The following is a 12,743-nucleotide window of genomic DNA, read 5'->3' on the forward strand; positions in this document are numbered from 1 at the left end:
CTTGCTGCGTGTCTCCGAAATCAGAACTCAAGTGAGGGAGAAAATGGGTTTACCTGGCCTTTCCTCCTTCCCCCTCCTCCACACTGCCTCCTTGACCTCAAGGAGCCTGGCTGGACCGGCAGGGGAGGAGCTCTCCAGGGCTGAACAGGGGTGGAGTCATCTGGCAGAGGCTTTAGGACTCAGAGCCAGGCAAACTTGTTCGGAGAGCACCGGGACCCCGGGCCCCATGGCCCTCCCGTCTGAGGCCAGCTACCTGGAAGACAAGTGGGACTCGGTGAGGACCCGTGGGGACCCTTAGGGAACGGCTAGCCCTCTCCTCCTGCCCCGCCTTGCTGTCCTCCGCCCCTCATTCCCAGGTGCTCCCCTCTCCTCCTTCCCTCTATCACCTATTTTTCTCCATTCTTTTCTTCTCTCCCCTCCCTCTAGTATTATGGCATTGAACACTATTCAGTGTCTCAGCCCCACAGAGCTCTCTCCTGTTCTTCATTTCTCCTGTTAGTGGCCTCACGTTTCTTTCCTTTCCTTTCTTTCTCTCTCTTCCCCTCTCCTCCTCTCGTCTCTTCTCTCTCTTCCCCTCTCCTCCTCTTGTCTCTTCTCTCTCTATCTCTCTTGGTCTCTCTCTCTCTCTCCTCCATCTCTCTCTCCCTCCTCTGTCTTTTTTACTCTCCTCCCTCTGTCTCCCCTCTCTGCTTCCTTCCCATCTCTTCGTCTCTCCCTCTACTTCCCTCCCTCCTTTTTCTCCCTCCCTTCTCTCTGTCTTTCCTCTATCTCTCTCTCACTCTTTTCCCTCCCTTTTCCCTCCCACTCTATCTCTCATCTTTCTCTGTCTTCTTTCTCTCTCCCTTCTTCCCTCCCTCTCTGTCTCTGTCTCTCCCCTCTCCCTCTCTCTCTGTCTCTCCTTCCTCCCCCCTCTCTCTTTCTCTCTCTCCCTCTCTCCCCCTTCACTCCCCCTCCTTCCTTTCTCTCGCTCCCTGTATCTCTCTCTTCTCTCTCTCTCTCTATTCTCTCTCTCTCTCTCACTCTTCTCCCCATCTCTTTGTCTCTCCTTCCTCTTCCTCTCTTTTCCCCTTGCCTTCTATTCATTTTCTCACTCATGTCTCTCTTTTTCCTTTCCCCCATTCCTCCATTCTTCCTGTTTCCCTCCCCCGTCTCAGAGGGTGATGCAGGAGTCTGAGCGCTCTGAAGCAATCAGGTCGCCCAGGCCCCAGACTGGCGCTTTTACCCCATTAGCTTCAGGGCCCTTTGGGCTCCGGGAGATGAGATGAAGCCCCGGCCGCAGCCGCTCTTTCTCCGCACCTCTGTTTTGTTCCTTGTCCCTTCTCCTATTTAGTCTTCATTTCTATGACTCTGTAAAGAACCAAAGCAAGGATCCTGCTCTACCCGAAGCCTTTACTGATCCCCCAGCTCCTAGTGCCCACCCTCCCCACCTTGTTGTTGTGGAGTCATGTCTTGGCAGAGATACTGGCATGGTTTGCCATTTCCTTTTCCAGCTTATTTGACAGATGAGGAAACTGAGGCAAACAGGGTACAATGACTTGCCCAGGGTCACACAGTTAAATGTCTGAGGGCAGACTGGAACTCAGGAAGGTTCCTGTCTCTCAGTCCTGCGCTCTATCCACTGCATCACCTAGCCTTGCCCAACTATCTTGCTTTTAACTCTCTTGTATTTATTTGGGTTTATTCTCTTTATCTTTATTCTGTATATTTTTACTTATCTCCTCGATTAGAATGTAAACTCATTGCAGAGATTCACTCTTGGGATGTGTATCTCCAAGTGCCTAGCATAGTATCTGGCATGTAGTAGGCACTTAATAAATGCCTGTGGGTTGATTAACTGGAAGTGTTTTTTGCTCAGACAGCTGTGTGCTGCTTAGATAGGAACATCTAAGTGAAATTGGAAGCAGCTCCCGTGGTGCGGTCAGAGGACTTGGGTTCAAATCTAGCTCTGCCCCCTTGCTCTCGGTATGACTTTGGGGAAATCACTAAACACTCTCTGGGCCTCAGTTTCCTCACCTGTAAAATATGAGGATGGCCCTTCTGGCTCCTTATAGCAGGAATTCTTAGCCTTTTTGTGTGTGTCATAGACCCCTTTGGCAGTGTGGTGAAACCTATGGGCCCCTTCTCAGAATCATGATGTTAAGTGCATGAAATAAAATATGTAGCGTCACAAAGAAAGCTGATTATAACTACTCACAGTTATTAAACTATTAAAAAGACGAGTTCACGGACCCCAGATTAAGAACTAGTGCCTATGACCCTATGATCTTGGGCAAGTTACTTCAACTCCCTGGGCCTCAGTTTCCACATTTGTAACATGGGACATGGACTAGGTGGTCTCTAAAGCCCCTTCTGGCTCCAGATCTGTGACCTTATGACCTTCTTGGGCCTCAGTTTCTCTATCTGTAAAATGAAGACGTTGGATTAGTAAACCTCCGAGGACCCTTGCAGCTCTTAGGGGTTTGTTTGTTTTTTTTTTTCACTGAAAAACTCACTTTTGTATTTCCTGTTTTCTCTCTCTCCCCAGGTTTTTTCTGCTATACAATGGATACAGTTTATCATGGCTACTCTCAGGTATGTCCGTGTCACCCAGCCCAGGTAGGGCAGGCTGAGGGAGTCTTGGCAAATCTCAAGCCCCCGACTCCAGCTTCTTCTGTCTTTTTTTTTTCTACAAAGTTGTAATGTTCTTCCCTTCAGAGCACTCCAGTGCTGTCTCCCCCAATGACATCTTGAAACGAAAGCGTGATGTGCCCAAGTTGAGACTCTCCCCCCTCCAAACCCCCACACCACCCTGTCCCAGTAAAATGGCTGATGTTCAAAGTATTAGCTGAGAACTCTATAGCACTTTAAGGTGTGTGGACCTATTTGACTTCTGTCCACCAATGTATTTGATCCTCATAACCATCCTGGGAGGTTGTTGCTAATATCATTCCCATTTTACAGATAAGGAAACTGAGGCAGAGAGTAAGCTAGCTGATAAATTGTATTAGAGGAGCAGAGTGTCACAGATCTAAAGTTTAGATCTAAAGATCTAAAGAGAGAAGCTCCCATCCTATCATTTTAAAGAGGAGAAACTTGAGACTCAGTGGATTACCCAAGGGCATACAGCTACTTAAGTGTCTGAAGTAGGATTTGAATGCAGGTCCTTTTGGCTCCAGATTCAGTGCTCTGGTAATTTCCTGCAAAACCTCCTTAAAGCCAAACTTGATGGCCAAGCAAGGCCACCTAGCCTGTTTTTAATTAGCTGCCTTTTAACCAAAATCTTTATTAATGCCTTTTGTGGTTTATGGTTCAGTCATGTCCCAATAGAATCCTCCCTTGCATCAAAGAAAAACAGTTAAGAAAATCTAACCGCACAGGGCCCCCATCTGAGAGTATATACAACATTCGGCCGCTGTAGCCCTCCACCTTTTATACTCAGAGGGGGAAAATGTGTTTCTTCATTGGTCCTCTGGAGCAGAGTGGCCATTCCATGTAAACCGAGTCGTGATGAATGAATAACTCTGCTTTCTTCTTTTCCACCAGCATCATAGGGTCAAGCTCAATCATTGCATATACTATCTTCCGGAACATAATGAAGTCCCCAGAGGTAAGTAAGCCTCTGCCTTTGTTTGGATTCTGGCTATTTTCATGAGCTGTCAGAGTAATACAATCGGAGAACTGGGGATGGAAAGAGCCTGCCTCAGAGCCCATCTGGTCTAATCCCTTTGTTTTTATAGATGGGGAAACTAGCTAGCATTTATGGAATGAGATGCTTTACAAATATTATTTCATTTTATCTTCACCACAACTGTGGGAGGTAAACGCTTTTATTATCCCCATTTTTCAACGAGGAAACTGAGGCCAACAGAATTTAAGTGGGGTAGGATTCCTGAGGAATCTTGAGGCAGGATTAGAACTCGGGTCTTCCTGACTCCAGGTTGAGCACTCATAAGGATACCTAGCTGCCCAGGGAGATTAAGCTACTTGCATAAGGTCAAGTGGCATCCAACAGGCAGATGCTTATCTATGTGTGTACAGTGAACTTGTTAGTTGGTTGACGCTGATTATGTGGTGCCTGTGATATATGAGTCCTGTGCCATGGCGGTCTGGTGAGGATGAGGAAAAATCTGTCTTCAGTTCTGCTAGGACTAGATGCAGATCCAGGCCAGCTGGCCCTAACAGCTCAAGAAAGACACTAGAACAGGGGTGGGGAAGCTGTAAATGGAGGAGGCCCTCTAGGTTCTCATGTGTGGCCCTTTGAATCCAAACTTCACAGAACATATCGCCTGAATAAAAGATTTTGTTCTATAAAACTTGGACTCCATCAAAAGGCCCCACCCAAGGACCTAGAAGGCTGCACGTGGCCTCGAGGCTGCAGCTTCCTCACCCCTGCACTAGAAGAACTCTGATATTAATAACAATGACTCATTCTTACAGCATTTTTGTACTTTGCCAAAGTCTGTCCCAACAATACCCTGGAAGGTTAGCCCAGGATTTGGGTGGAGTTGCAGCCCCAACTCTGCTGATGTCCTGGCTGCCCAGTCCTGGGAAAATCCTGTTTTCTGATCTGTTAAATGAGGGAATTGAACTCGAGTTCTAAGAGCCTTTCCGCTCAGACTTACCAGGACATGGATTTAGAGCTAGAAGGACAGTAGAAGTCATTGGACCCAACTCCTTTGATTTACAGAGGAGGAAAATTAGGTCTATTTGAGGTCATTCAACCAGAGAAGCCGTGATAGAGCAAGGGAGTTTGAGTTGGAAAGACCTGAGTTCAAATTTTGCTGCAGAGACTTATTAGCTGTGTGACCCTGGGCAAGTTATATAACCTTTCTGAACCTTAGTTTCTGGATTTGTGAAATAGAGGTAGAATCGGAGTCAGTACACGGTTATTAAGCACCTACTATGTGCCAAGCACTGTGCTAAGACTGCCTCCCCTCAAGGTGCTTACAGTCCAGCGGAGAATACACAGAAAAAGAAACTGAAAAGGGATGGGAAGAGGGGGGTGGGAGGGAGGTGGTACCCAAGCAAAGGACAGGATGGCTTTATGAAGGGAGGGAGGGAAATGACCTGAGGAGGTGTGAGCTTCCGAGGCGATTTCATCTTTCAGAATGACGGCTTTCTAGAGACGATAAAGCCCAAGAAAGGCAGGACTGACCCATAACTCACATCCAGGTGGTGTTCCTTTGTTGTGGGGATCAAATGAGAATTGCTCTGCAAATTTTAAAGCGCTATATGAGGGTTATCTATGTCACCGTTATTGCTGTCCTGGATCACACAGGAAGAGTTGGAATTTGAACCCAGGACCTCTGACCCCAAATCCAATGCCCAACCCACTGTGCCATGTGGCCTTATGGGAAAGCCTGGGTTCACTTTCTGCCTCAGATAAGTGGCAAAGCTGGGATTCGAACCCCAGTCTCCAAGTCTAGCACTCACTCCTTTGCATCAAGATACTCTGTGATTCCATTTTACTAATGAGGACACTGAAGGGTGGAAGTTGCAGAGAGGCAAATTGAGATTTGAGCAGCCAGCCGGCGCCATAGTGCATAGAGCGCTGGACCTTGAGTGAGGAAGATTCATCTTCCTGAGTTCAAATCCGACCTCAGATGCTTTCCAACTGAGCAAATCACTTAAACTTGTTTGCCTCAGTTTCTTCATTTGTAAAATGAACTGGAGAAGGAAATGGCAAACCACACCAGTATCTCTGCCAAGAAAAAACCAAATGGAGTCATGAAGAATTGGATACAACTATAAAGACCGAACAACAAATTGATACCTGATACAAGGAAAAAAATTTTTAATCATTAGACCTATCTAATGTGTAATGGATGGGCTTTGACCCACAGAATAAATGGACTATTTGTGGTCCAAGGACCAGTCGAGCTAAGGTCAGAGACACTTATTACCATGATGACCTCAAGGGCATGACATTCTTGGCTTCAGTAGCTCTTAAAGAACGTCTCACAAGTTGTAGCAGGATGTAGGAGCTACATCCCGGAGAGGTAACCCAGGTCGATGGAATCTAGGATTCTTAAAATACTCAGGCATTGATGGGAAATACCAGGAGTTAGGTCAGTCTCATTTAATTCCAGTCAAACAACATTTACAAATCCCCAACTATGTGCCAGGGGCTAGGCCACAAAGAAAAAGCTGTCATAAAGCTTATGTTGTACTAAGGGAAAAATTATATGATGCATATATGAGTGAATGTGAAGTGTATATATATGAACAAATAAAAATATAGGAAGTAAACACAAAGAAATTTCAGCGTGGGTTTGTTGTTCAGTCATGTCTGACTCTCCATGATCCCATCTGGAGATTTTTTGGCAGAGATGCTAGAGTGATTTGCCATTTCCTCCTCCAGCTCATTTTGCAGATGAGGAAACTGAGGCAAACAGGGTGAAGTGACTTGCCCAGGGTCACACAGCCAGTAAGTGTCTGAGGCCAGATTTGAATGCAGGTCTTCCTGACTCCAGGCCCAGAGCTCTATCCACTGCAGCACCTAGCTGCCCTTGGGTGCCCAGGGTGGGTAGAGAGGGCTAACAACAGGGGGGATCAGCAAAGAGCTCATGGAGGAGTGGACTGGTGTATGTGTCTTGAGTGATACTCTGGGTCGAGGTGAGGAGGGAGATCATTCTGGGCATGGAGGCTGGTCTTTGGTAGACGGAATATCGGGGAGAAGGTCAATTTCCCTGGAATGTAGAAGGTATTTGGGGGAGAAGTAGGAAAACCAACTGGAAAGTTATGGTAGAGTCTGGTTATGGACAGGAGCAGGGACTGGCCTGATTGTTTTCCTGGTATGAGGAACTCCTGGGTAAGGAAGCACCTTTTGCCAGTGCAGGTTGGCATGGTTTATGCAATTTGCTGACAGCAGCATCCCTCAAATTTTTTGTCTTCAAGACCTTTTTATACCTTTAAATATTATTGAGGACCTTAAGGAACTTTTTTTTTTGGTTTATGTGGATTCTATTTATCAGTAGTTACCATATTAGAAGTTAAAATATCTTACTATTATTATGAAAATAGTTTTGACTTCATGGACCCTTCGAAAGGCTCTTGGGGAATCCCAGAGGTCCCTGGGTTACACTGAGAACCGCTGACTTAGAGGGTTACTCAGAACACTCAAAGGTTAAGTAGCTTGCTCGGAGTCACGCTGTTGGGAGGTGGCTGAGATCAGACATAGAGGCTTTGAAGCCGTCCACTGTGCTGCTGCCACAGAGGCTGGAGTCTGGTCAAGAAAAGCTTTAACTTCCAAACAGATGCTTACATCTTATCTTAAAGGTAATAGGGAGCCATGGAGGGTGTTTAAGCATGGAGAATGATACATCAGAGCTATCAATGAAGGCTCTGCTAACACCTTCTAGGGGCACTTTTGTGGAGGGTCCATTAGATTCCTACTGATGGAAACAGGGAACTGGGGGACTAGAAAATGACCCTCGGATAGAGGAATCTTCTACTCCCATCAGTCAATGATTGACTATGACTGAGCTCTGACTCAAACTTCTGTAATATTTTTTCCATTGTGGGAGTCTGAGTCCTGGCGTGGGTCAAAGATTGTGAAAGCATGATTCAGGGAAGGCTGAAGTGCTCTTCAGGAGTAAAGAGGGAACACGGCCTTCTGATCCAGTATGAGCCTAAGACTGAGGCAAAGGACGCACCAAGCAATGGAGAGGATGCTGGATCTGGAGGCCCAGGACCTGGATTCAAATCTTTGCTCCCTCAACTATGAACAACTTGTTTCTTCATTTGGCGTGTGTATTTGTTCTGTTCCCTCAGATTGTAAAATGTGGGAGGACAGGGTTTCTGCCTTATATTTCCTTTGCATCTTCTTGCTTCTCTGGGCCTCAGTTTCCAACTCTGAAAAATCAACGAGCATTTTAAAAATTATTTGTTTCCAATGATTAAACATCTATTTTTCTTCCCTTCAACCTTCTCCCAGGGGGATAAAAAACCTTCAACAAGCATTTATTCAGTGCCTACTATCTGCCAGGCACTGTGCTGGAAATTGGGGACAAAAAGACTATAATGAGTTTAAAATCAAAACAAAAGAGACAACATTTACATATATAGATATATACAAAATAGATACAATGCAATTGGGAAGGCATTCATAGTTGGGAAGGGGAATCAGGTAAGGCCTCATATAGGAAGTGCCTCTTTAGTTGAATGTTGAAGAAAACTAAGAATTCAAGCATGGAGGATGGCACACCAGGCAGAAGGAACAGTCAGTGCAAAGGCATGGAGAAGGGAGACGTATTCTGTGTGAAGAATAGCAAGTCTGTATGAAGAACAGTTTGGCTGGACCATAGAATAAGGAAAGGGGGGGCTGGAAATGTTGTTTTGGACAGGTTGTGAAGAGTTTCGATTGACCGATCAAAGAGCTTATACTTGACCCCAGATATAATAGGAAGCCATTGGAACTTAATGAGGGAGAGTGGGTGACATGGTTAGACCTGCACTTTAGAAGAGTCATCTTTGATTGTCTCTAAGGTCCTAATCTAAAGCCATGAACCTTCATTAAAGAAAGATGAATGCCTAGACTGTGCAATTTTCGAGAATTAGATGGTGCCGTGAGATTACTGACTGGCTGGTGACTCAGAAGGTAGGTGGAGGGAAAGAAGGAAGTGGTGGGTCACAACTCCCCATCACCCCCACTCTCCTGCCAAGGCTGCTTGAACACCAGGAACATCCAGGGTTTTGAGCTTCTAGAAACCTCCTAAATCTTCTGTCCTATTCCAAGCCCTCTCCACCTCCTTCTCCCACCTGCTTATTGGCAGAGGATCTCAGCTTCATCGAAAAGACTGAGGCCATCCATTGGGAGCTCTTCCTCTCCTCAATTCCAGACTCTTTCAAAGTGTGCACAATCTCTCTTCCTTTGCTTCAGTCTCAGGGGAAGGGGCCATCCTTCTCTTTGCCAATGGCAGTTCTATTTGTGCCTTTGATCCCATCGTTTCTCTTTTCTTTTTCTATCTTATCTCCCCCTGTCTTCTGAATTTTCAAACTCTCCTTATCCATGGCTCCTTCTCTGTTGCCTTTGACTGCTCCCAGGTGTCCTCCATCCTGCTGAATAGCTTCCTTTGAACCTGGATCTCTTCAAGTTGCCATCCTACTTAATTAACCCTTCCCTTCACAGCCAGCTGGAGTGCTGGATTTGGAGTCAGAGGACGTGGGTTTGAATTCTGCCTTTGGTATTTACTACCTCTATGAGCTTAGACAAGTCATTGTATTACTCTGGGTCCCAGTTTCTTTGAATGTAAAATGAAGTTTGACTAGATGACCTCTAAGGTCCCTTCCAACCCTAAATCAATGGTTCTGAGATCCTAGAAAAAGCTGTCTACCTTTGTGGCTTCTACTCACTCTCTCTCACTCCCTGTTCCTCAACTCCTTGCAATCTGGCTTCCATTTTCACTACTCAACTGAAATTGCTCTTGGTGTGTGGTGTGTGTGTGTGTGTGTGTGTGTGTGTGTGTGTGGTGACTGACGATGTCTTTATTGCTAAAGCTTTTTCTTGGTCTTCTTGACTTCTGTCTAGCTTCTGGCACTGTTGACCAGCCCCTTCTTATGGCTGACCTTCCATGACATTATTCTGTTAATGGTTTTTTTCCTACCTGTCTGAACTTTCCTTCTCAGTTTCCTTTGCAGGGTCATTGCCCATGTCCCAAACCTCTATGCATTGGTGGACTTTAGGGCTGTCTCTTCTTTCCTCTCTCCTCATCAATTCCCATAAATTCAGCTCTCCTCATCATTCAAGCACCTCCCAAACCCACATATCCAGCTTTCATTTCCTCCCAAATTCTAGTCCTAAATCTCCAATAACTTGTTGGACGTCTTCCCAATGGAATGCCAGAGGCGTCCCAAATTAACATGAGCAAAACAGAATTCTTTCTCCATGAACCCACCCTCTTCTTCCCTTTTTGATCTGAGACTCCTCCATTTTTCCAGACACCCAGGTTTGCAACCGTGGAGTCATCTGTGGTTCCCTCTTCCCTACCCCTTCTATGTCCAGTCAGTGGCCACATCTTGTTGATTTGACTTCCGAGATATTTCCTGTGTCTGTAGCTTTCTTTCTGCACACACTACAACCCTCCTTATTCTGACCCTCATTATCTCTTGCTAGATCATTGCAACAGCCTCCAAATTGGTCTCAATCTCAATTCCCTTCCGTCTCTAATCCAGCCTCTGCACAACTGCCAACATGACCTTCCTAATGTACACGTGACCTTCACGGCTTCTAAGTCATCCTGTCGGTCTCTTGACAAACAAGCTTCAGGGACTTCCCATTGCCTCTCTGAAGGAATGCAATTCCTTCATAGTGGGCAGGGCATTGGACTTGGAGTCAGGAAGACCTGAGTTCAAATCCTGATTGAGACATTATTTGTCTGGACAAATTGGAGCTTAACCTCTCCATGTCCAAGATTCTTCATCTGTAAAATGAGGTCACCTTTGATGAACTTCTCAGGTCTCTTCCGGCTCCAAATCTATGATCCTTTGATGACAAACCTTCCACAATCTGCCCCTAGTCAGTTTTTTCCAGACCGATTATATATTATTCTCCTTTATTTACCCTATTTCCAGGCAAATAGTCCTATTTGTTCTCAGAGCATGGAATCTTACCTCCAGCCTCTGGACCTTTGCCCTGGCTGTTCCCCCTGCTTGGAATGCCTTCCCTCCTCAACACTTCCTGTTAGTGCTTGGCCCAGCACAAATGTCAGCTCCTTCAAGGCACCTTTCCTGTTTGTCCCAGTTGTTAATCCCTCTCCCCTACAAAATTTTTTTTTCTATTTTTTTGTATGTATTGTGAATAGATTGTACCTCTCAGTAGAATGCAAACTCCTTGAGGGCAGGGACTAGTTCGCTTTGGTCTTTGTCTTCCCAGCACCAGATACTCCTTGTTGTTGAGCCATTATAGTGGTGTCCAACTTGGGGTTTTCTTGGCAAAGATCCAGAAATGGTTTGCCATTTCCTTCTCCAGCTCCTTTTACAGATGAGGAAACTGAGGCAAACAGGATGAAGTGACACAGTTAGCAAGTGTCTGAGGTGAGATTTGAACCCACAAAGATGAATCTTTCTGACTCCAAACATGACACTCTAAGGACCGTGGCGCCACCTAGCTGACCACACTAGGTACTCAGTAGGTGCTCCATAATTGCTTGCTGATTGATAGACCGAGGATTTAGAGTTGAAAGAATCATAGGATCCCAGATTTAGAGTTAGAAGAGGCCTTAGAGACCATTCAGTCCAGTCCCCTCCTTTTGCAGATGAGGGAACTAAGCCCTGGGATGGGGGAAGGGGAGGTGGGGGATGGTCCCCAGAGACTTGACCAAGGTCAGGTAGTAAGCAGAAGAGGTAGAATTTGAACCCAGATCCTTAGACTTCGGAGCCAGTGCTTGTACCACGCTATCTTAAAGATCATTTGGTCCAAACCCTTCATTTCACAGGTGGAAAACCTGAAACCCAGAGACAAGAGTGTGCCGGAGCCAATTCCAACAGGTTTAGGATTGTTCAGTTTTCAGTGTGAGCATTTACACTTCAGAAATCACTATAAAACCAGGCCTGGTTTATTGCTTGTCTAGAATCTAGACTTTCTGAAGTCTACTGTCTACACTTAAGAAAGTGTTCATAATGCAATTAAACTTCAAAGTGTGGGGGCCAGAGAAGGCCTGGGCATTGAATATTTACCAGCACACCCTTGGCCAGAGGAGAGGAAATGATGACTCGTTTAATGTAATTTAGACAGTAAATAGCGGAGCTGGACATGGAGTCCAATCAGAGTCAGAACCCTGACTCTGTGGTTCAAAAGGGAGCATTCCTGTAGGGGAATGGGCTGCCTTGGCAGAGAAGGAAATCTTCTCTACTGGAGGTCTACAAAGCAAAACATGGATGGTCACGTGTTGGGAATGTACTGTAGAGAGGTCTTTGCTCTAGTTACAGCTGGATTTAGTCACCTCTGTGATTCTTCAATGAAAGCACAGTCATTTTTCCGACTCTATCATGCTGCCTTTTTAGCCTGAATTCATCCGGATTAAAATGTTTGAAGGGGGACTGGGTAAAGAACCAGGTTTGGCCCAGATTGGCACCACACACACACCTTCCTTTCCCCTCCCCGCTTACCCAAGCCATGGCTCTGGGCCCTGACTCTCCCAGGGTATACCCCTGGGCCACGTTTGTGCAGACTTCCTGTTTCCTCAATTCCTAACATTGTTCTTAGCCTAAAGTAAAGGGCTGTGCAAACATTCTATTGCATTCAAAGCTTTTGCGTAAGTTTCTATTTAATATTTTCATAGTATTCCCTTATGACTGTGTTTTCTCCTTCTTTGCACCTGTCCTCCCTGGGACTGGGATAGTACAGACAGCGGGGAGTCAATAAATACTTGTTGATGGTTTGGCAGATTCTTATCGGTACTTCCCAGAACACGTGGTTTTCCACCTGAGCACAGATGGGCGCTCTCTTCACCCCCCTCCCGTCCTTGCCTGGGGCTTCTGGTACATTTGTCTTCCCAACAACTCCCTGGGCAAACAGAACTGTTTCCTGGAGCGGTGACCACTCACACTCTTGCTCACAGAAGGCTGCCCCCCACCTCTTCCCCACCCCGCCCCCAGATTTACACTTTATTATTTGGTTTTAATTTCTCATCCATTAACAGTAGCATGCTCAGGGCATGTCACAGCTCAGTGGGATCTGTGAATGTGTTTGTCATCTCTCCAGGCTCACTCGGGCCAGAGGACATGCAAGGTTACACACTCAAGTTAGCCAAGGTCACTACCAA

General features: G+C 45.9%; 1 protein-coding gene across 2 annotated transcripts in view; it reads left to right on the forward strand.

Annotated features, from left to right (window-relative positions):
* Positions 1-171: 171 nt before the first annotated feature.
* The window catches only part of TMEM116 (transmembrane protein 116), a 46,275-nt gene continuing 33,703 nt past the window's right edge, over positions 172-12,743 (forward strand). Inside the window, exons 1-3 of one of the 2 annotated variants that reach the window (XM_036740867.1) lie at positions 172-274; positions 2,525-2,571; positions 3,523-3,586. In XM_036740867.1, the coding sequence (XP_036596762.1) occupies positions 227-274; positions 2,525-2,571; positions 3,523-3,586 (159 nt within the window). In that variant the 5' untranslated portion in view covers positions 172-226. Of the gene's footprint in view, positions 275-2,524; positions 2,572-3,522; positions 3,587-8,466; positions 8,579-12,743 lie in introns of those variants that run through there. The other variant, XM_036740868.1, reaches the window with a different exon arrangement.

Source organism: Trichosurus vulpecula, chromosome 1, assembly GCF_011100635.1.
Source record: "Trichosurus vulpecula isolate mTriVul1 chromosome 1, mTriVul1.pri, whole genome shotgun sequence".
NCBI lineage: Eukaryota > Metazoa > Chordata > Mammalia > Diprotodontia > Phalangeridae > Trichosurus > Trichosurus vulpecula.